The following is a 21,258-nucleotide window of genomic DNA, read 5'->3' as shown; positions in this document are numbered from 1 at the left end:
TTAGGTACAGAGAGTAATTGTATAATTATAACAACTCTCAGTCATTAATCATGTGGGGAGTTAAAAAACAAGGAGGGGGAGACACAAATATTTTTAACTTTGGGGAGTGCATGCATCAGATATAGAAAAAGACAGGATTTAAAAAAAATAGGTAAACATTTAGCTGAATGTGTTTTCACAAAGAAAATTGTAAACTGGAGTTTTAAAAAAAATCGATGTTAAATATTTCTTGACAAAACTATATTTAATATCCGTAATTAAATAAATTTTCTTTTCTCTACGTCCTCTTTGGATCATTTTTCTATTACAAGAATGGTTCTACATTCAAGAGAAACTTTGTAATGGCATCAAAAGCACCACCAGCAAAAATTGATGCATGGGTCAAGGCTACATGCTATCTATGTAGGACAAATAAATGGGATTTGAGGTAGATAGATTCACAAAATGGCCAGAAGTTATCAAATGTAGGCAACAAACTTGTTACACAAAATCTTTGCAAAATTTTGTTTTCCTGTGATACTGTAATACATGAAAAATAGATCCGCCCAATAATTCTTACCATTTTTGAGATCCAAGATGAAGCTTGTAGTCGAGAAGGCAGTTGTTTCAGATCCAATATTGATTTGGTATATAGTCTGGATTGTTTTAACTAAATCTTCACTTAGTACAGATTCCAACAGAGACAAAATTCTCTTTGGCTCTTTCATCTTTTCGGTTGCATCTTCTGAACGTGAAGGTTTTATTTGATGACTATTCACCTTGCCTAAAAAAAAAAACAGGAAAAATATCAGTGGAGATAATATTTTACCTTTTCTTGTTGTGTCAAATTCTTGGCAAAAAATTAACATATTTTGCTACAATGTATTTTATAGAAATTTGATAATTTTATAAATATTAAAAGCACTTTCATAATTTTTATATTTATCGACTTTGATAATTTTATAAATATTAGATCAACTTTGGTAACTTTATAAATATTAGATCAACTTTGGTAACTTTATAAATATTAGATCAACTTTGGTAACTTTATAAATATTAGATCAACTTTGGTAATTTTTATAAATATTAGATCAACTTTGGTAATTTTTATAAATATTAGATCAACTTTGGTAACTTTATAAATATTAGATCAACTTTGATAATTTAAAAAATATTAGATTAACTTTGATAATTCTAAAAAGGCCAATTTTACTAAAAGTAGAATGTTTTTTACCTTTAGAAAAATTTCCATTTAACAAAGCTAAAGACAACTGCTTCAACGGAGTTGGTATACCAGGCAAAGAAGATTTACTGTCTTCACTGAACGAAAGGCATTTCGGTAAAGGTACTTTTGATGTTGAAGGTGCTGCAAGAACTTTGACAAGTGATCTAGCAAAGAAGAAACAAGAATTCGGATCAGGTTACAATCAAAGTTTCTGCATCATGTTTGGTCATTTTTGCTTCAATAACAGCGTATTCGGACGTATTTCATGGAGAAAGGTTAACAGTACAAAAGAGGCCTTGTGACACATGCATATGTATTTGTTAAAAAACAGTTTTATCATTGATAGTCAAGGAAATTATGGCATGTGTAGATATGGGAATCTCATCCCAACCAATCTCAGAGAATCTGATAAATTCAAGATTTTCAGCTACGGTCCGAACAAATCTCTCGAGATAATTTGTTCAACAAATATATTATTTTATTAAAAAAAGGAGTAATTTACTGATTTATTTAGTTTTTTAAAGTCTTTCATGCCAATAAATTTTCTTTGAGTGCATTTTGTCAAACTCTGGAATATTTCTGTCAAACTTGGGAATCTGGGTGGAATTTCGGACAATGTCTATTTACCTTCAATATACGGTCAATCATGATGCAGCCGGTGATGACCGGAATTGCTTGCCATGTAATCGTAGTTCAAAATAAGGGACAAATTTGCTTCACTTGAATTAATGTTTTATTTTCGGCACATATGTTAGATGCAATGCTTTGAATTTTAATTTTGTGCTATTCTTTCACATGGACAATGCTAAGTAACCTTGCTGGTAGGTAATAAAAATATTATTTTTGTTGTAGTCTTGCAGGTCAGTAATAATCAAGATAAACACACTGATACAATCAACAATATGTGTATTAGAAAGGAAGGTCAGAAAGTGGGAAGAGTCAACCCAGTGCCCCTAAAGGAGCACCCTAGCCTTTTAAGAATTGCCTGGGCAGCCCTATCGCCATTCCCTGTTGGGATGCCTCAAACAGTAAGCAATATACTTACTCCACCAAAAAGATGAGAGTCAAGGCCTATGAGGGTGAATCTCCTAGGATTATCCAGAATGAATACCTCAGCCTGCCAGATAAAAAGCCACTGAAATGATCCAGTTTCGGATAGACAGATTGTTGAGATCATAATTGCAGCTGGCATGTATCGGTAGTTGGAGAGATTGGCCAAATGAATACCGCAAATCACTACCCATAATATGTTAAATACAACTATATTTATAGTCTCTAGATAAGTCCATTATTCCTGAAATGGGTATATCAGCTTAGTCCACAACAATTTCTTATACAACGGTTACGTAATTCGGTAAATAAATGTTTTGAAATACTTACAATTCACATCTGCTGATCTCAATACCCCAACTTGTGGAAACTTCTCTGCAATCATCCTTTAAAATAAAATTTTTAAAATATTCCACACTTTAAAACGTGTCAAACTAGAGACTTGCTTACAAGATCTTTTAAAAAACAAGTTTGATACATTTTAAAAATTCTTTGAATCAAATTGATATAAAAAAATTACTACTAATATTAATAACAGCTCCAAACCCACAACAGCTGTAGTAGTAGTAGTAGTAAGAGTAGTAGTAGTAGTAGTAGTAGTAGTAGTAGTAGCAGCCGAAGCAGCAACACCAGTTGTTTTTACTTCTGATAGCCATGGGAATTTTCTTGAAATCACTTAATAAAATTCAGTGGGCTGTACTTAGGTTAGGTCACTGTGTTTCTGGATTCATGAGATGAATATTGATAATTTGTATTGTTTGAATTGTTTGGACTACTGTTCTCCTCTTGTGTGTTATTCTCACAATGTTTCAATTGATGTAACCTTCAGCCTTCTTCAGGTATATCTTAAACTCGAGAATCTTTATATCAAACGTCAGTCATGAGGTTATGTTGGCCGAAACTTTTAAAAAATAACACTCAAAATGAGAATAGTAGTCCGAATAATCCAATTAATACAAATTAGGTCACCGTGTTGCATTGTAAAAATTAGAAATCCCAAATAATTATTATTTTTTAATTTTAATAATGTGTCTTATCAAATGCGTCTGCAATGTTAGACTGTGTAAGGTGTTTACTTTGGTCAAAATCACCTGTTCCTTCTTTCATCAAACTATTTTGATTATCAATACCTATCAAAGACATTCTGATATAAAACCTATCTAAGAACACTGCCAAGTAAATGAAGTACCTTCATGTGAAATTTCATAAAAATCGGCCTAGCTGTTTTCGAGTCCATAGGAAACAAACTCGCACACACACAGATACACACACGAAGTTCCTTTTATATAAAAGTACACACACACATATATAACAGTAGTTGACATTTAAAATCCAAATATATATTTATATTTTTTCTTTCATAATATTTTATTTTGTCTTACACGTATTTCGTTAAACGGCATAAAAACACCAAACAACTAAGAGACAGTTTATATGGTTCCTCAAAAAAAAAACCCAAAAAACAAGCAGTTCCAGGGTCTTTTTTTTTTTTTCAAATTAACGAGAATAAAAGCTAGTGAAAATAAATTAAAATTGTTAAAAGTCATACGATTCATAAAAAAAAAACTTATTGAAGATATAACTGAGATGTTTCTGGAGAGAAGATTGGAGTATTTTTTTTTTAGTCCCACGAGGATGCATCAATGTTTAATGTACCATGTTTAATCTTCTATAATTATAGCCGTGCATATAGGATTTTAGTTTCAAAACTAACGGTAGAAAACTGTTTAAAATTTAGGGGATAATTTAAGGGATATTGTTCTTAAAAGATTTTTTTTTTTAATTTAGGGGATATTGTTCTAAAGTATAAAACAAAAACTATGCAACTGATTTTTTTTTCTGAGGAACATCTGAACTGTCTGATGAGTTCTTTGGTGTTTGTACATCATTCAATGAAACACATGTAAGACAATATAAAATATAACGAAAGAAAAAACATAAATATATATTTGGATTTGAAATGTTAACTACTGATATATATGCTCTGAAAGTGTTAAAACATTTTCATTGAGCTTTATTAATTGTGCTAATTGAAAAGAAATTCTTTATATGCAAAAATCAGACAAACCTTTTGTTTCATTTACAAGCAAAACAACTCAGAGAAACGAAATAGTTCCAGAGATATTTTTTCCAAATTAAAGAGGATAAAAACTAGTGAAAATAAATGAAAATTGTTAAAAGTCATACGATTCATAAAAAAAAAACTTATTGAAGATATAACTGAGATGTTTCTGGAGAGAAGGTTGAAGTATTTTTTTTTGTCCGACGAGGATGCATTAATGTTTAATGTACCATGTTTTATCTTCTATAATTATAGCCGTGCATATAGGATCTCCACCTTTCTCCCCCCCCTCTCTCTATATATATATATATATAACAGTAATCTATGAACAAGCATAGCTTGACTGTTCTACAACTTGAATATGTATAAAGAAATATTGTTCTACAACTTGAATATGTATAAAGAAAATTGTAGACAAGATAAAATAAAGAGGTATATATGAATTTATTTGTTAGTTCAATAATGAAAAAACATCAGTGAGAGGAGGTGTTATAAATGCTCTTTATACCTAGGCATTTCGAAGCCTGATGCTTCTCATCAGAAGAGGAGAAAGAAGCTAGGTTACAGGTATAGCAAAATATAAAAACTAGCTTAAGATACATTTTTATGTATATATTTGTGTATCGTGTATTTTTTTATATTCTTTTTATTTAGATTCTGGTTTTGCTAGTTTCTTTTTTGTTCTATTCCTCCCCACTACCCCACATTGTTTCTGTTGCGTAGACGATCGTCTCATTTTTTTGTTATATTTCCCTTCCTCAACCCAGCTATCCATAACGTACTATTTTAGAATGCTCCCCACCTTAGTTTATTAAATAAAACTTCCTTCTAGCCTTTTTATCTTAAAAATTTTTTTCCAGCTCTTTACCCTTCTTCTAATCTCTCCATTCTACCTCGTGTCTTTTAATGTACCTTAAACTAGTTGTTACATTTCCCGATATCTGTAACCTAGCTCCTTTATCCTCTTCTGATGAGAAGCATTAGTCTTCGAAATGCCTAGACATTTATAGCCCTTTCTCCCATTGTTGTTCTCCCTGACAAATATAAATTCATATATAAAGAAAATGTCATACACCAAAAATCACATAAATTTTTTTTTTTTTTTTTTTTTTTTTTACATGGGGGTCACCACTTATCAAGGCCCGAAGGCCACTCAGGGACTAGAGTTATTGCGTGTACAGTAATTAATAAGTTAGTATTGTAGTAATCATTAGTATTGGGGGTTTTGATAGAGTGTCTTACTTAAGGGGGTGGTTTGTCAGGAGTTTGTTTATGTTGGACTTGAAGACATCCAAGTTGTAGTCATGTGGGAAACAGGCAAGCGGCAGAGAGTTCCACTGGCGTGCAGTTCTAAGAAAGAAGCTTTGCTCATGGAATCTACATTTGGATTTAGGCACAGATAAAGAGTGGGGAAAATTATTGACAGTAGTTTCAGCCAGACGGGTGTTTCTCATGAAAGATTGGTGAGGGGGGACGAGGGATTGGAGCTCAGACGAGCACCCGCCATGGAAATAGCGATAAAACAAAGACAGGCTTGCAATGTCTCTTCTGTGGGAACAAATAAATTTATTTTTAAATAAGAAAATCAAATTTTATAGCTAAACTACAAAGAATGATTTTGTGACATCTTGAAAACAGGCTAACTCCAAATTTTAGCGTAGATGATCGTCTCATTTAGGATTTTAGAAAACATTAAACTCAACTCTACTTTAAAATGATTTTCTTTACACTACACCAGATGCCTTATCTACCGCACAAGATATCTCAGCTACGACAGAGATGTCTAAGCTATCACACCAGATACCTAATCTACCACACCAGCTGCCTAATCTACCCCACCAGTTGTCTAATCTACCGGATGCATAATCTAAAACACCAGGTACCTAATCTACCACCAGGTGGCTAATCTACCATAATAGATGTTAAATCTACCACATGAGATGGCTAATTTGCAACACTAGATGTCTATTCTACTCCACAAGATGCCTAATCTACCACTCCAGATGCCTTATCTAACACACTGAAAATGCAAACTCTAAGTAGAATCTACCACTAATCTAATGCTCCAGATACCTTATCTACTCCACCAGATGTCTAATCTACCACACCAGATGTCTAATCTACTCCTCCAAATATATAATCTACAATACTAGATGTCTATTCTACCACACCAGATTTATATTCTACTATACAAGATGTGTAATCTACCACACAATATGTCTAATCTACCACAACAGATGTCTAATTTACCACACCAAAAGTGCAAACTCTAAGTGGAATCGACTCACCTGCACAGAGTTAACAATTGCAGTTTTTTCTTTCTCAATTTCATCCAATGACCTTTTGGTGAGTTGTTTAACTAAAGCCATTTGCACAAGAAGGCGAGTTGAGTGATTCAGATCTTGTACACAAGTAACTGACTTCTGTACATCGATAATACGAAGGTAGACATCAGCTCCGACTTCAATGGCAGCACCGTCTGCAGTCAAAAGCTGAGAAAGATAGAAAATATTAAGCATATTTATGGTTCACTTGAATGCGATAGAAATTGTATACATGAAATGAGAAGGAGTTTAGCGCTTGAATCAACCAGACACAATCGATAATGTGACCCTAACCCTAACCCGACAGACACAAAGGGGGTTGCAGAGTTTTTATTTTATGATGTCATCCAGTGCATATGGGGAGAACATTGCAAGACAAAACTCGTTTCCTTCAATAATTACAAGAAACCTTCTCTACCACCAATAGCAATGCCAATGACTCTTTATCTGAAAGTACATCCTTTAAAGTCCTCGGCCTAACGCTCTCAGGAAACAGGAGTTGGAACAATTACATTGTGAACATTGCCAGGACCGCTGCGAAGAAGGTAGGTTCTCTCTACCATGCTAGAAAGAAACTAATGCCCAAAAGTATACTATACCTCTATAAGGCCACCATTCGCCCATGTATAGAGTATTGTTGTCATATTTGAGCTGGTGCATCTACCACTAGTCTCTCGCTCCTAGACAAGGTTCAAAAGAGAGTCGCCAATCTGATAGGTCCTGAACTGTCATCTAAACTTCAGCCCCTGTCCCATCGACGAAATGTTGCATCCCTCTGCCTTTTCTACAAATACTTTAACGTTGAATGCTCTGACGAACTGCAAGCACTTGTGCCCCCCCCCAACAAACCCGACAAGTAGCTAAATCCCACCTCTTCAAAGTAGAGATCCGTAGATGTAAGAGAGCCTTCTACTCCAGTAGTTTCTTTCCCAGGGCAGCTAAACTTTGGAATTCCCTGCTGGGCCCCTGCTTCCCCAACTGTACTGACATGCAGAAGTTCAAGTGCAACGTGAACCGACATCTTACTGCCCAACTTCCTACACATGTCCCTGATAGTAGCCCCCTACAACAAAGTGGCAATATGCCTTGTTTGGGGTGAAAATGTAATAAAAAATACATATATATATAGTTGCAATTTGTTGTTTCTTTTAGTGATAATGCCAGCTATTATGAACACTATCATATGTTTCCTAAGTGATGACAGAGTTTCTTCCCTTACATATATATTATATGCATTAAGTTATCTCTATTATAGGACTTAGTTAATTTATGGGATTACTTTTATAAATTAAATAAATAAAATAGATAAATACCGTAATGAGAGTAAGTACATATAATATCTATACATATAAAAGGCAAAATGTGTGTTAGTGTGTGCGTTTTTTGTGTATGTCCAGCAAAGGCTTTTGGGAGGAGGGGGGCGCTCAGGGGAGGGGTCACTGTTTCTTAGAACCTTTTATATACTACCTAGATTATAATATCTCTGATTTACGAAAGGGAGTCGCGTGTATCTTTTATTTGGCCGACTTTTACACACTATTTTTGTGATATTTCTTGGTCTCCACCTGTTTCTTTGGCTTTTCCATGAAAAAAATGCGAAACTGAACATATAGCAAAACGAAGCTCCCTGACACTTGTGTCGAGGACGTCCAGAAAAGCAATCAGCTTTAATAAATAAATATAATATAGATAAAAAAAAATGATATGAAATTTAAAATGGAAGCAGAGAGACATAGAAGCTCAACGTTTCGCCTGTCTTATGCAGGCTTTCTCAAAAGGGACGGTCAATGACGAGAGTGTCAAATGTTTAGGGCTATATATATTAATAGGGCGAAGTCTTTATGTAAACAAATGAAGCATGCATGGTGCCCTGTGAGTGCACAGTGAACGAGGTAAAAAAATGACTAAGTTCAGCATTGCCCCCCCCCACCTCATTTAGCTCCAAAAGTCTCCAGGGGACGTCAAATCCTGGTGAAAATGAACAAGCGGTGCAGTTTTAGGCCTTAACATATATAAATTTGAGTTCTGCACCATGCAAAAAAAAAAAAAAAAAAAATGACTAAGTCCATCATTTGCGGCTCCATCATTTAGCCCCAAAAATCCCCAAACCTTAACATATTTCAATTTGAGTTCAGCAATCCCTCTTACTGTCAACTATCCAACATAAACATAGGGAAAGTATTTTTGAACCTAATAGATAAGCATTTTACCATAAATAATCCACTTAGGAAGATATTTAATAGAAAAACCATTAAAATAAGTTACTCGTGCACTAAAAACATGGACAGAATAATTAGCACTCATAATAGTAAAATATTAAACAACTCTAATAAAAATAAGGCTACAGTAGACAAATGTAACTGCCAAGTGAAAAATAACTGCCCACTGAACGGTAATTGTAAAGTTGAGTGCGTGGTTTATAAGGCCACGATCCACCCAGAAGATAATAACAGGGACAAAAAAGTTTACTTCGGTATCTCCGCCGGAAACTGGAAACAACGTTTTTATAACCACAAACATTCTTTCAATAACCCAGAACTTAACAAAACCGAGTTAGCTAAACAATGGTGGTTATTAAAAAATGAGAACCGATCCCCAGTGGTTTCATGGTCAATCCTATGTTATTTGGATGTTCCAAACGGCTTTAGGCAGAGATGCAGTTTATGCCTCGAGGAAAAAATAAGAATCCTGAAGTACGAACACAATAATCTCCTAAATAAACGAGATGAACTGATGGCCAGATGTAGACATAAATGTAAATTTAAAATAACCAATAACTCCAGATCCGACGAACAGATAATTCTATAACGGTAAAGAGACCGAATTTAACACCACTAGATTATTTACGATAAACCCTCCCACCCCACCGGCAATTATAGTGCTGTCCGGTATATACTCGATAATAACTACTTGATGATTTGTTGTCCGAAATCTAAGTTGGGTGTACTTTTTTCCGAAATACCTGTCTATCCAAATTACTTAATAATAAATGAGATAGCTTTAAGAAAATAGTTTCTCTCTGCAGATAATACATTAGTTATTAAACTGAGTTCAGTCAAAAAGATCAAATACTACCACTAAACATTATTAGATTTAATATAAATTAACACAAAACTGTAAAATAATAACTATTTTATTTATTTGTTTATGCGTGCATGAAAGTACTTTTGTGTACGGAATGAATAAAAGTATATATTAACCGAAACTATATACGTCCTATGGAATATTGCAATTTTCTGCATCTTAATCAATTAAGAAGTGAAATATTAGTGAGCAAAATTACAACGACCGCTATAATCACCAATAAAATTAATTACATAAAAATATATAAAATATTAACTACATAAGACTCAATTTTTTTAATTCATAGTAATATATTACAAATACAATATTTAAATGTATTATAAGATAATATTTATTTCTAACTAATTTTAACATGATAACATACAGATAGCTTTAAAACTTTGTATATATAAAAAAAATTTTTTTTTATTTTTTTATTTATCTTTTAATAGACTTACTTTCCATGACTCAATTAACTCTAGGACGCGCGTATAATCTCCATTTTCTTTCCCTTCTCTTTCTCAGAGATTCTAGACTAATGAAACCATATGACAGGCAGCGGATGGTCACTCTCTCCTTTTTTTCTTTCTTCTTCTTTTTCCATTACGCGCTGCTTATTCTATATTTCTCCCTCTTCTTCCTAGGTTAGTAAACGCGTGTCAAGGCATTTACGTGTAAGAACGTGCATATTTAGGAGTGTGTGTGTGTGTGTGTGTGTGGTTACATCGAGCTGCCGTTTATAAGTGTCATAATATTTTTTTTTTTTTCCTTTTAAAAAATCCCTCCCACCCTCTCTATAAAATGTATTAAGTGGATTGCTACTACCACCCCCTCTGGTTTTTTGACGGTCGAGGCCCGATTCTTTTTCTTTCTTTCAGTATCAAAAATGTAATTGTCTAGATGCTTGAAAATACCATAAGGTTGACATAAATTATTGCATCGACAATTATGTAATTTCCGTGTTATATTTTTATTTATATCTATATATATATATATATATATATATATATATATATATATATATATAAATATAACACGGAAATTACATAATTACATATATATATAGTCAACCACATACAGTACTGTTTCGCTGTTTCACAGCTCATCAGTGCAGCTAGACAGGCAACTACCTCAAGCCAGGATTGAAACCCGGCCATCTGTACGACAGTCAAGGCTCCTAAGAAAAAAGGGCATAGTACAGAAGTGTCCTTCCCTCCCCTTTAATTTTATTTTGAATATCTATCAGTCAGACACCCTTACCCCACCCCATTGCTATCGAGACATGCGGCAACCAAATATCCACACGTTAACCCATGAAAGGAAGAGAGTTAGACACCCCATCGCCCCCCCTCCCTCCCTCCAAGTCATTCGGCAAGACACATGCCAAGGTTACAACGAGAAATCATCGAGACACCCCATCTGAAACCCCAAATGAAGCAGCAGGGGGAAGGAGAACAAAAGGAAGAGGAGAAAAACAAACTTTTAGGGAGAATCACATGCTTACATGCGGGACTGCGGGACACAAAAAAAAGGGGGTTTCATTGAGAAGATGACATGAAACTGATCGCGGCCAAAACATTAACGTCATCAGCGAATATGGTTCGCATAATAAATCGGAAGCCCACTCAATGTTAACCTCCTCCCTAGAGCCGAAAGGGAGGTTCGGATATGTGGGAATGAAACGTCCTAATATCGGTGGTTGAGAAACAAGTGAGAACGAAAATATAAGGGAAGGGAAATGGAGAAGTGAAACCTGAAAGACACTGAATCGCACGCCGACGAAGGTGGATTGCCTCACAGCTAAGTATCGTTCAATATCATCTCCCCCCCCCCTCCTCATACTTTATCAATGTCTACTCGCTGGACTGATTTGTTTTTTTTTGTTGTTGTTGTTTTTTGTTTTTTTGACCTGCATGTTTTCTTTTATTATTATTTCATTTAAATGTTTTGTCTTGGTTGTTGAACTTTTATGCATAATAAATGACATGTGTATGGCATATGACCGTGTTGTTCCGTTATTCATTGGCTGGTATTTCGTTAACCGTGAATCTCATAAGAACATTCCACGATGGAAGTAATGTCAAGAATCTGGGTAGGTGCTACTTGGTTGTAATAATTTTACAGCCGACACGTACATAATTTTTTTTTTATTTTACGATATGTTTCGGGAACAAATTCCCTTTTGGGATTTTTCAACCGGGACGTCTGAAAACCACCCCTTCTCAGGTGCATGCTATCATAAAAAATCTTGACACTTCAAAAGCATGTGGACTTTATCTCATCCCGGCTGTGCTATTAAAAATGTACTCCGCTGAAGTAGCTCCAATCATCTCCAAACTTTACAACAAATGCCTTAATGAATCTTGCTTTCCTGCCTGCTGGAAAACTGCTTCTGTGGTACCAGTTTTCAAGAATTCTGGCGAAAGAACTGACTCAGTAAATTACCACCCCATTAGCCTCCTCCCACTTTTTGCCAAATTATTTGAGTCCATAATTAACCAAGCTCTAGTCCATCACCTTACAGATGCTAAACTTCTGACTGACCAACAATATGGATTTAGGCAAGCCCGTTCCACAGCAGACATTCTAACTGTAATCTCCGAGCGTATATACCACTCACTTGAAAAAGCAGGGGAGGGTAGAGCGGTAGCTCTAGATATATCAAAGGCTTTTGACAGGGTATGGCATGAAGGTCTTCTCAGGAAAATCAGATCATATGGTATCACTGGAAGAATACTTAACATAATTAAATCCTTCTTAAATAAGAGAAAAATCCAGGTTGTCCTCGATGGTCATACATCTAAACAATTATATGAATGTGGGAGTGCCTCAGGGGTTTGTCCTTGATCCTCTATTATTCCTAATATTCATAAATGACCTCCCTGACAAAATTGTCTGTGAGATGGGTATATATGCTGATGACACCACGCTCTATAACAGACACAGCAGGAAAACAAATGAACACATATCAAAAGAAATGGCAGAAACACTAGAGGATGACCTCCAATCTGTAGTGGAATGGGGACAAAAATGGATGGTCACATTCAATGCTGCCAAGACTAAACTTGTTTCCTTCAATAACTACAAGAAACCTTCTCTACCACCAATAGCAATGGCCAAAGACTCCTTATCTGAAAGTACATCTTTTAAACTCCTCGGCCTAATGTTCACAGGAAACAGGAGTTGGAAAAATTACATTCAGAGCATTGCCAGGACTGCTGAGAAAAAGGTAGGTTCTCTCTACCATGCTAGAAAGAAACTAATGCCCGAACGTATCCTGTACCTCTATAAGGCCACCATCCGCCCATGTATGGAGTATTATTGTCATATTTGGGCCGGTGCATCTGCTACTAGTCTTTCACTTCGAGACAAGGTTCAAAAGAGAGTCACCAACCTAATAGGTCCTCAACTATCATCCAAGCTTCAGCCTCTGCCTGTTCTACAAGTACTTTAAAGGTGAATGTTCTGACGAACAGCAAGCACTTGTACCCCCTCGACATAAATACCCTCGACAAACCCAACAAACAGTAAAATCCCACCCCTTCACAATTGAGATCCCTAGATGTAAGAGAGCCTTCTACTCCAGTAATTTTTTCCCCAGAACCACTAGACTTTAGAATTCCCTTCCAGGTTCCTGCTTCCTCAACTGTACTGACATGCAGAAGTTCAAGTGTAATGTGAACCGACATCTTGCTGCCCGACTCCCCCCACCTAGTACCCTTGTAGCCTGTGTCCCTAATAGTAACCCCCTACATCAAAGTGGAAATGTGCCTTGTTTGGGGTTAAAATGTAAAAGAAAAAAAATATATATATATATATATATATATATATAGATAGATAGATAGATAGATAGATATATGGAGATATATAGATAAACATACACATATTCAAAAACATCACAGATCATCAGATATGTTTAGACCAGAAGCAATGGAAAATGAAATAAGAATAATAAAAATAGAAAGAAATAAGTGTCAGCAGGAAGGGTGAAAGAACACAGCAAGGTAAAAAAAAAAAAAAGAAATCTGGTCAGGAGAGAGAGAGAGAAAAGAGATTTAACATGTAGCAAAATAATCGGAAGTACATAAATATAAGAAAAGAAAGAGGAAGAAAATTTGTCAAATGTTAAGCTGTGCAAAATCAACGTCTTTTTTTTTTACTCCACATCATTCAGTATAGACTATCGAACATATAAATAAAGTATTGAACATATAAAATAAAGTATATTGAACATATAAAATAAAGTATTGAACATATAAAATAAAGTATTGAACATATAAAATAAAGTATTGAACATATAAAATAAAGTATTGAACATATAAAATAAAGTATATTGAATCGCTTTAAAAGATGAAGTATATTTTTACCACCCTACTACAGGGTATGTTTTTGGCAGACATATAATTAAACAGGTTTCCCTATCTCTGACAAGATTATGGTAAAACTTAAGTATCGAAACAAATGCTTACCTGTTGCGGAGGCACATTAAATGCACGTGTCCTGATGTCAACAAAATGGTGACGGTCAATCATAGGCAAAACAAACACGATGCCTGTCAGAAACAAAAAACAAACAAATAAATAACTTATTAAATAAATCCTGAATATATATATATATATATATATATATATATATATATATATATATGTTTTTATTTTTTTATTAACGTTTTATCTGTTTGGCTGCATATGTTTCCGATGTTGGACCATGTTGACGATACGACAGCTCCGTTAGGCCTCGCAGAAGTGGTTGTTAGTCATTAGAAAAAAGGTGTTTTTAAGAAAAAACAAAAAGAAAAGGGGAGGGGGGAGAGGCGGGTGTTGACAATATTTCAGTTTTGAAGGTTAAAGATACATTCGATTGTATTGTGTATGTGGGGGTAGTAGATTCAGGTAAGGCGTGGGTGGAGATATATGGATATAGTGAGGGGGAGGTGGAGAGGATGATAAAGAGAAAAGTGAGGGAGGTAAGGAGAGGAGGAAAAGTTTCAATATTTTGGTTTTAAATTTTAACTGGCTTTTGTTTTTTTCGCAAGGTATATTAAATAGATGGGAGAGGGAGAGAGAGGGAAAGAGAGGTAGAGAGAGAGGGAAAGAGAGGGAGAGAGAGAGAGAATGGGTTAGTGTAGATGTCATTTTTTTTTTGACATACAATGTTCGTTTAAAGGTTTGCTGTTGCACGTTGGCTAGTTCCTTGTCATTTATAAAGGGTTTATTTTATATTACATAGGTTAACGCACGCACACATTTGCATACATACATATATATATATACATATGTACACTTCTAAGCAACCACATACAGACACATACGTACATGCACACATATATAAACAAAGTAAATGCAGACATATATGGGTTCATAAGTAGACATACACACATACACAATTCTTATACATATATGTACACTGATAAAAGTATATAGGCACATATACACATATATATGCATATGTATACACACAAGCCCACTTATATAAGTATATGTGGAGATAAAGTCTTAAGTAAGAAGCAGATGTACATACATACATACACATACATATGCATCCACTCTTACACATGTATATGCAATTACATAAATATAGATATTAATAAGTGTTAATAAAATTATAAGCACGTAGACACATATAGGCATACACATACATATATATATATACATATATATATATATATATATATATATACATACCTATAAACATATTCATATATATATACAGATATGTCCAAATTTATACTAAGTAAATAAGGTAAAGTTAAGACAAATAGACAATAATAGATAAATAAATAATAATAATATAAAATATATATATATATATATATATATATATGAAATAAATAAAAATATAAAATTTTAAAATTTTAATAAAAGATTAAAATTAAAGTTAAAGAAAGTAAGCAGATGGTTGTGGTTATATTGCGAGGTTAGGCAAATGCATCGCAAAGTTTCCATATATATATTGGGTGGGCCCCCAACTTGGTGCATTGGGCATATACATACATACATATATGCACATATACACACACACACACACACAATATATATATATATATATATATATATATATATATATACATACATATAACATATATATACACATTTATACACAGACATGCACCTACCTGTACCAAGCAAACAAGGCAAAGCTAGGAAAAGAAGGTAATTGATAACAGATATAAATAAATAGATAAATAAATAAATAAAAATAAAGAAATGTACGGGTGCAGTTAACGAGGAGAGGCCAGGTAGATTCATCGAAAATTCAAACACATATGGGGTGGACCACCAACCTGGCGCTTTGGGCAGTGGCTTCGTTTGATTTCACTTTCAGTGCTAAATGCATCGCTGATACAGGCACACATACACATATATATAAACACAAATTTGCACATGAACTCAGGTAACAGCTGTATCTGTACACAGATGTTCAGCCATGCACACCTGCAGAGACACATGTATATATGTGTAGATATAAACAGCTAGATGCACGCAAACACACATCCGTGCCTACGGACACATATATACTTATATCCACACATGCATCTATATACGATACACGGGGGCACATTCCCACACGCGCACACAGAAACGCACACACAAGCAAACATAAGGATATATATATATATATATATATATATATATATAATTGACGAATATTGGCTGAAGAGAGCTCGATAAGGATACCTTAAACGGGCCTTATTATCGGGCTTGAAACCGACGGTACCAATGACCTGTCTCAACTAACAACTTTCTGTACACAAAAAATATATATATATATATATATATATATATATATATATATATAGGCCCAGTTTGACAAATATAGATGAAGATACATGCACGGATGTCTAGTGAGATGTAGATGTACATGCACACACACACACACACACACACATACGCGCGCACACACACACATGCATTCCTATATCCGTATATAGAATTATACAACTATACATATAGAGAAAAGCAGATGGCCTCACACACACATAGACATATATACATGCATATACACAGAGACATGCACATCTATGCTAAGCAAGTAGAATTAAAGTTATTGTTGCTGGTTTAATTTTTAGGGGGCCTGTATTGATTTGCTTGGCTTGTTGGATATGGATTAGTTTATAGTGTCTAGGGAAAAAAGGGGGGTATATATGCACATACAGATATCCATACAAAACATATATATATGTATGAATTTATGTCTCCACATAAAACGTTAAAAGGAGATATAATATTTTATGTACCAATTTTCAGTATTATTTTTCTTTTTTATTCTTATTGACCCCAAAAAGGTGCAGCACCAGTTGAACGTAAGGGGCTACAATTTGGAACCAAATCTAAAACTACTACTATGTAGGGAGTTCAGCAGCGAGAGTCACATTACACTTAAACTTCCTGCATGTTAATACAGTTAGGGAAGCAGGGAAATGGGAGGGAATTCCAAAGTCTAACAGAGGGAAGAAACTATTAGAGTAAAAGGCTTTCCTGCATCTATAGATCTCTACAGAGTAGGGGTGGGATTTTGCTGCTTGTTGGGTTAGTCAGGAGTATATATGTCAAGGAGGGACAAGTGCTAGGAGTTCGTCAGAGCACATTCTATTAAAACACTTCTAAAACAGACACATTGATGCAACATTTCGATGATGAGACAGGGGTTGGAGTTTGGTTGATAGTGTGGGACATATTAGGTTGGAGATACGTTTTTGAACCCTGTCTGAAAGCGAGAGACTAGTGGAAGATGTGGCAATAATACTCCATAGTGCTGACAGCGTGAGTAGAGCTAGGTAGTACCTATTTACAATGCCTCCCCACGGGACAGAGTTAGACACCAGGGTCGTTTTTTTAACATGGAGAAAAGGTACAAAAATAAAAAATTGTCTCAGTCGTGAAGGACTGTTCCGCTGCTGAAAGAGAACAAGGAATGAAAGTGCTATCTGAAGAACAGCATGACAATTTTAGCTAGTTAAACTAAATATTATATGTATATACGAAGACCAGGCAACAGAAATTTCATGCATTTTAACCTGACGATTCCTTATGGGGGATAAAACGTGGAAGATTCTGTGTAGCTTAATTCCCATATATCTTCATAACTTTCTTATACATATATATGAAATCATAATTAATACATTTTAAACTTTTGAAATATACACTATTAATATAAGAAAGCTCTAGTTGATATAAACTATTGATTATTGAATTTATTTTTAGCGGGGGATTTGAACTATATCCTAGAAACTTAAAAGCATGTATGTTTTAATTGAAAGAACATATAGAAATTAATCTCAGCCAGGGTAGCTTTTGAATTGTCTTAGTTCAGTAATTTGAGCTTTTCCTATGCTATCATGGGAAAATAGACAGACAAAGTTTGCATTCAAAATGGTAGTGTTCAGGCAATGATTAAGTAAGGGATAGGCAATCTATATATATATATATAAAAATGAAAGTGTCTGTCTGTGTGTGTACATTTCCCTACACAATAACTCTGTCAATTTTTAGTCTACAGACTCGAAATTTGATATACAGGGTACTGAGATTTGGGAAAATCGATGTGATCAGTTTCCGGCCGGAAATTTGGCGATTAAGGAGTCAAAGTTTAACGATTTGACCTTTGAGAACTCTACCAAACTCCTCCAACAATTTTGGGTCTACACACTTGAAATTTTAGATATAGGTTCCTTGGACATGGACTTAACTTAATAACTTAATTTGAGCCCAAAACAATAATTCTTAAGGGGTCATAATAAGGGTCAAAGTTAAAAAAAATTGACCGTTTTTTTTAGCTCAGCATACACCTCCAAACACCCGGGCAACGCCGGGCTTAAATGCTAGTAAACAATAAAATAGTTGAGTTATTTTGTAAGATATGCCGACTGACATATGGGTAATGTTTACTCTTTCATGGACACCTGGTTCTACAATGTTGCTTATGAAAGCACTATATGCCTGCATGCAAAATGGAATAATAATAATAAGAAGAAGAATAAAAAACAGATTGGGATGGAATATGGTAATGGATGGTGCCCTCCAAAGTATAATCTTTATTTTATAAAAGCCACTTGGGGTGTGTGAGTTCTTTCCTCATAGGTTCCGAAATGGCTGAGCCTACCTTTTCCAAATTTCACACAAAGGTAATTTATATGTCTGGCAGTGTTCTTAGTAGTGATGGAACGATTCCAATATTTTTCCCCGATTCTGATACAATTACCGATTCCGTACTAAATTTCCGATTCTTTATAGATGTCTAAATATTTAACTATAGAAGTGTTATTTTGTCCCGATTATCATAAAAACACATGTTAAATGTGCATATATTTTTTCAAACATAAAAACACACTTGTGAGGGGGTGATCTAGAGATTTTAGTCTTACTGAAAGTTTAAATCAATAAATATTTATTATTTTAATATTACTACAAGCAGTGGAAGATGTTTCTTAAACCAAAATCAAATAAAAAAGATAATTTCAGAAATCGATTTTGGCATCGGAAAATAGGCTCAAATTTTTCCAATTCCGATACTGATTCCGATACCCCGAAAAGCTCTAATTTTTCCGATTCCGATTAATCATCTCAGCACTAGTTCTTAGATATGTTTTGTACCGAAATTCATTCAATAAGTATCAAAATCTTTTAAAAAAGTCTTTTTGTCTTTTCGATAAAAAATAATTTTTACAGGGGAATATTTTATGCTACATCAAGGGAATTTATAAAATTTTATAAAATCTCAGAAAATCATTTAAAAAAAACAAAAAAAAAACAGATTTATTATAATCTGGAGATATAGCTCAGTGGTAGAGCATTCGACTACAGATCGAATGATCCCCTGTTCAAGCCCGGGTGTACCTCACCATTTTATTTTAATTTTTTCTTATTAATGAGTTCAATTCACAATAAAAGAAGATGTACCATTTAAAATCACTGCAAATCATTTCTTTGTTTGCATATTTTAAAACTAAACATTAATCAGAAGTGACTTTTCCAGCAAATTCATCATAAAGCCCAAATATCAGCTGAAGTGATATTGTAAACAAACACGGACGGAATTTGATGAACCACATTATCATTATTTTTATTATTTTTGCAAATTAGTCCACCGGTCAAATTATTCCTCATAATATATAATAATCAATAGAGAACTGATTCTATAATAAGACATACACAATCTGCATAAATTAAAATATCATGTTTAAACGTATTGTACGACTGAGCAACGCCGGGTGACCAGCTAGTACACTATATTTTATTCTTACATCCTAGGATGGAATACTGTTACCACACCTGGGCAGAGCTGCTAGGAACACCCTATCCAGCCTTGATAGAGTTCAAAACTGGTTTCGAAATCTAGTAGGTGATGCCCCTTTCTCTTCGGTTTCTTTCCCACAGAAGAGATGTTGTGAGCCTGTGTCTTCTCTATCGTTATTTTCATGGCAAGTGCTCGTCTGAGCTCTAATCTATTGCCAAACTTTCACAAACAACACTTGACTAGCTACAACCACTATCAACAATTTCCCCCACTCTCTAACTGCACCTAAATCTAAATGCAGATTCTACGAACAAAACTTCTGTCCTAGAGCTGTCCACCTGTAAAACTGTTTCGCTGGCTTGCTTTTTGGCTGACTACAAGATGGTCATCTTCAAGCCCAATGTAAACAAGTTCTTTTTGAGTCGTTCCCTTAAATAATCAAATTATACTCACTTTTCACCACTAATGATTACTAAACTGTTGTACCGGTGACCACCGTCCTCTCTTTAACCCTTATACTTGAATGGCCTTCGGGCCTTGATAAGTAATGATTTTCTTGTAAAAAATAACATATTTCAGGCAATTGGTCTGATATCTGGCAACTTCCATTATTGCACTACATATGACTAGTTTGAACTGCCAGTCTTAATTAGGATTCTGTTCAGGATCCTATTTGTTATTTGCCAAAACTGGTGGGAACCAAGCCGCTGATCAGCTACCTTGGATTTAACAGACTGGGCATATAGCTCTCTTGCATTTTTTATTACTCTTTTACAGTGGCAGACCTGAAAGCAGCTTTAGTCTCAGTACATCTATTACGTTGGTAGCTATGGAAAAAGTGATTTCTGTGCGCGATAGCAGCAGCACATTCTGGGGAGAACCATGGCTGGCTGTTAGGTTTTTGTTGGAATTTTTTAAATGGTATGAATTGGTCTATGCCTACAATTAACCATTCGGTCAGATCTGATACTATAGAGGACACTTTCTTTTTAAACATGGAGTGCAGAGGTAAATCAGATATGAATGTACGGAAGCTATCCCAGTCAGCCATAGAGTATCGGTATACAGTACGGTGGAGGGGTACGTCTGGGGGCTTCTTACATTTCGTTTTTATCTTTTTGTGTTATTTTTGTTACTTGGCGCTTTTTGTTCTGCAAAGGGAATAATTTGCAACTTCTGTAAATATAATCTTTTCTTCATTTTAAACAAGACCTTTTTCGACTTTATTCATTTACTTCCCCATTTTTATTTTATTCTTTTATTTTTTTTTGAAGGCTCTCATTTCTCATCGATTGAATGTGTGGAAGTGTGCTGGGCCC

The 21,258-nt window shown here is 34.6% G+C and overlaps 1 protein-coding gene across 2 annotated transcripts in view; it reads right to left on the bottom strand.

Moving 5' to 3' along the window:
• The window catches only part of LOC145249491 (stomatin-like protein 1), a 37,499-nt gene that overhangs the window by 4,327 nt on the left and 11,914 nt on the right, over nucleotides 1-21,258 (bottom strand). For both annotated transcript variants that reach the window (XM_080111100.1, XM_080111099.1), the window contains exons 5-9: nucleotides 14,173-14,255; nucleotides 6,605-6,808; nucleotides 2,585-2,640; nucleotides 1,214-1,368; nucleotides 560-763 (exon numbers count right to left, since the gene is read on the bottom strand). In XM_080111100.1, the coding sequence (XP_079967226.1) occupies nucleotides 560-763; nucleotides 1,214-1,368; nucleotides 2,585-2,640; nucleotides 6,605-6,808; nucleotides 14,173-14,255 (702 nt within the window). The remainder of the gene's footprint in view (nucleotides 1-559; nucleotides 764-1,213; nucleotides 1,369-2,584; nucleotides 2,641-6,604; nucleotides 6,809-14,172; nucleotides 14,256-21,258) is intronic.

Source organism: Euprymna scolopes, chromosome 28 (genome assembly GCF_053919585.1).
Source record: "Euprymna scolopes isolate OS-2025 chromosome 28, ASM5391958v1, whole genome shotgun sequence".
Lineage (NCBI taxonomy): Eukaryota > Metazoa > Mollusca > Cephalopoda > Sepiida > Sepiolidae > Euprymna > Euprymna scolopes.
The sequence above is the reverse complement of the archived record's forward strand: the minus strand, read 5'-3'. Positions and strand labels throughout refer to the sequence as shown.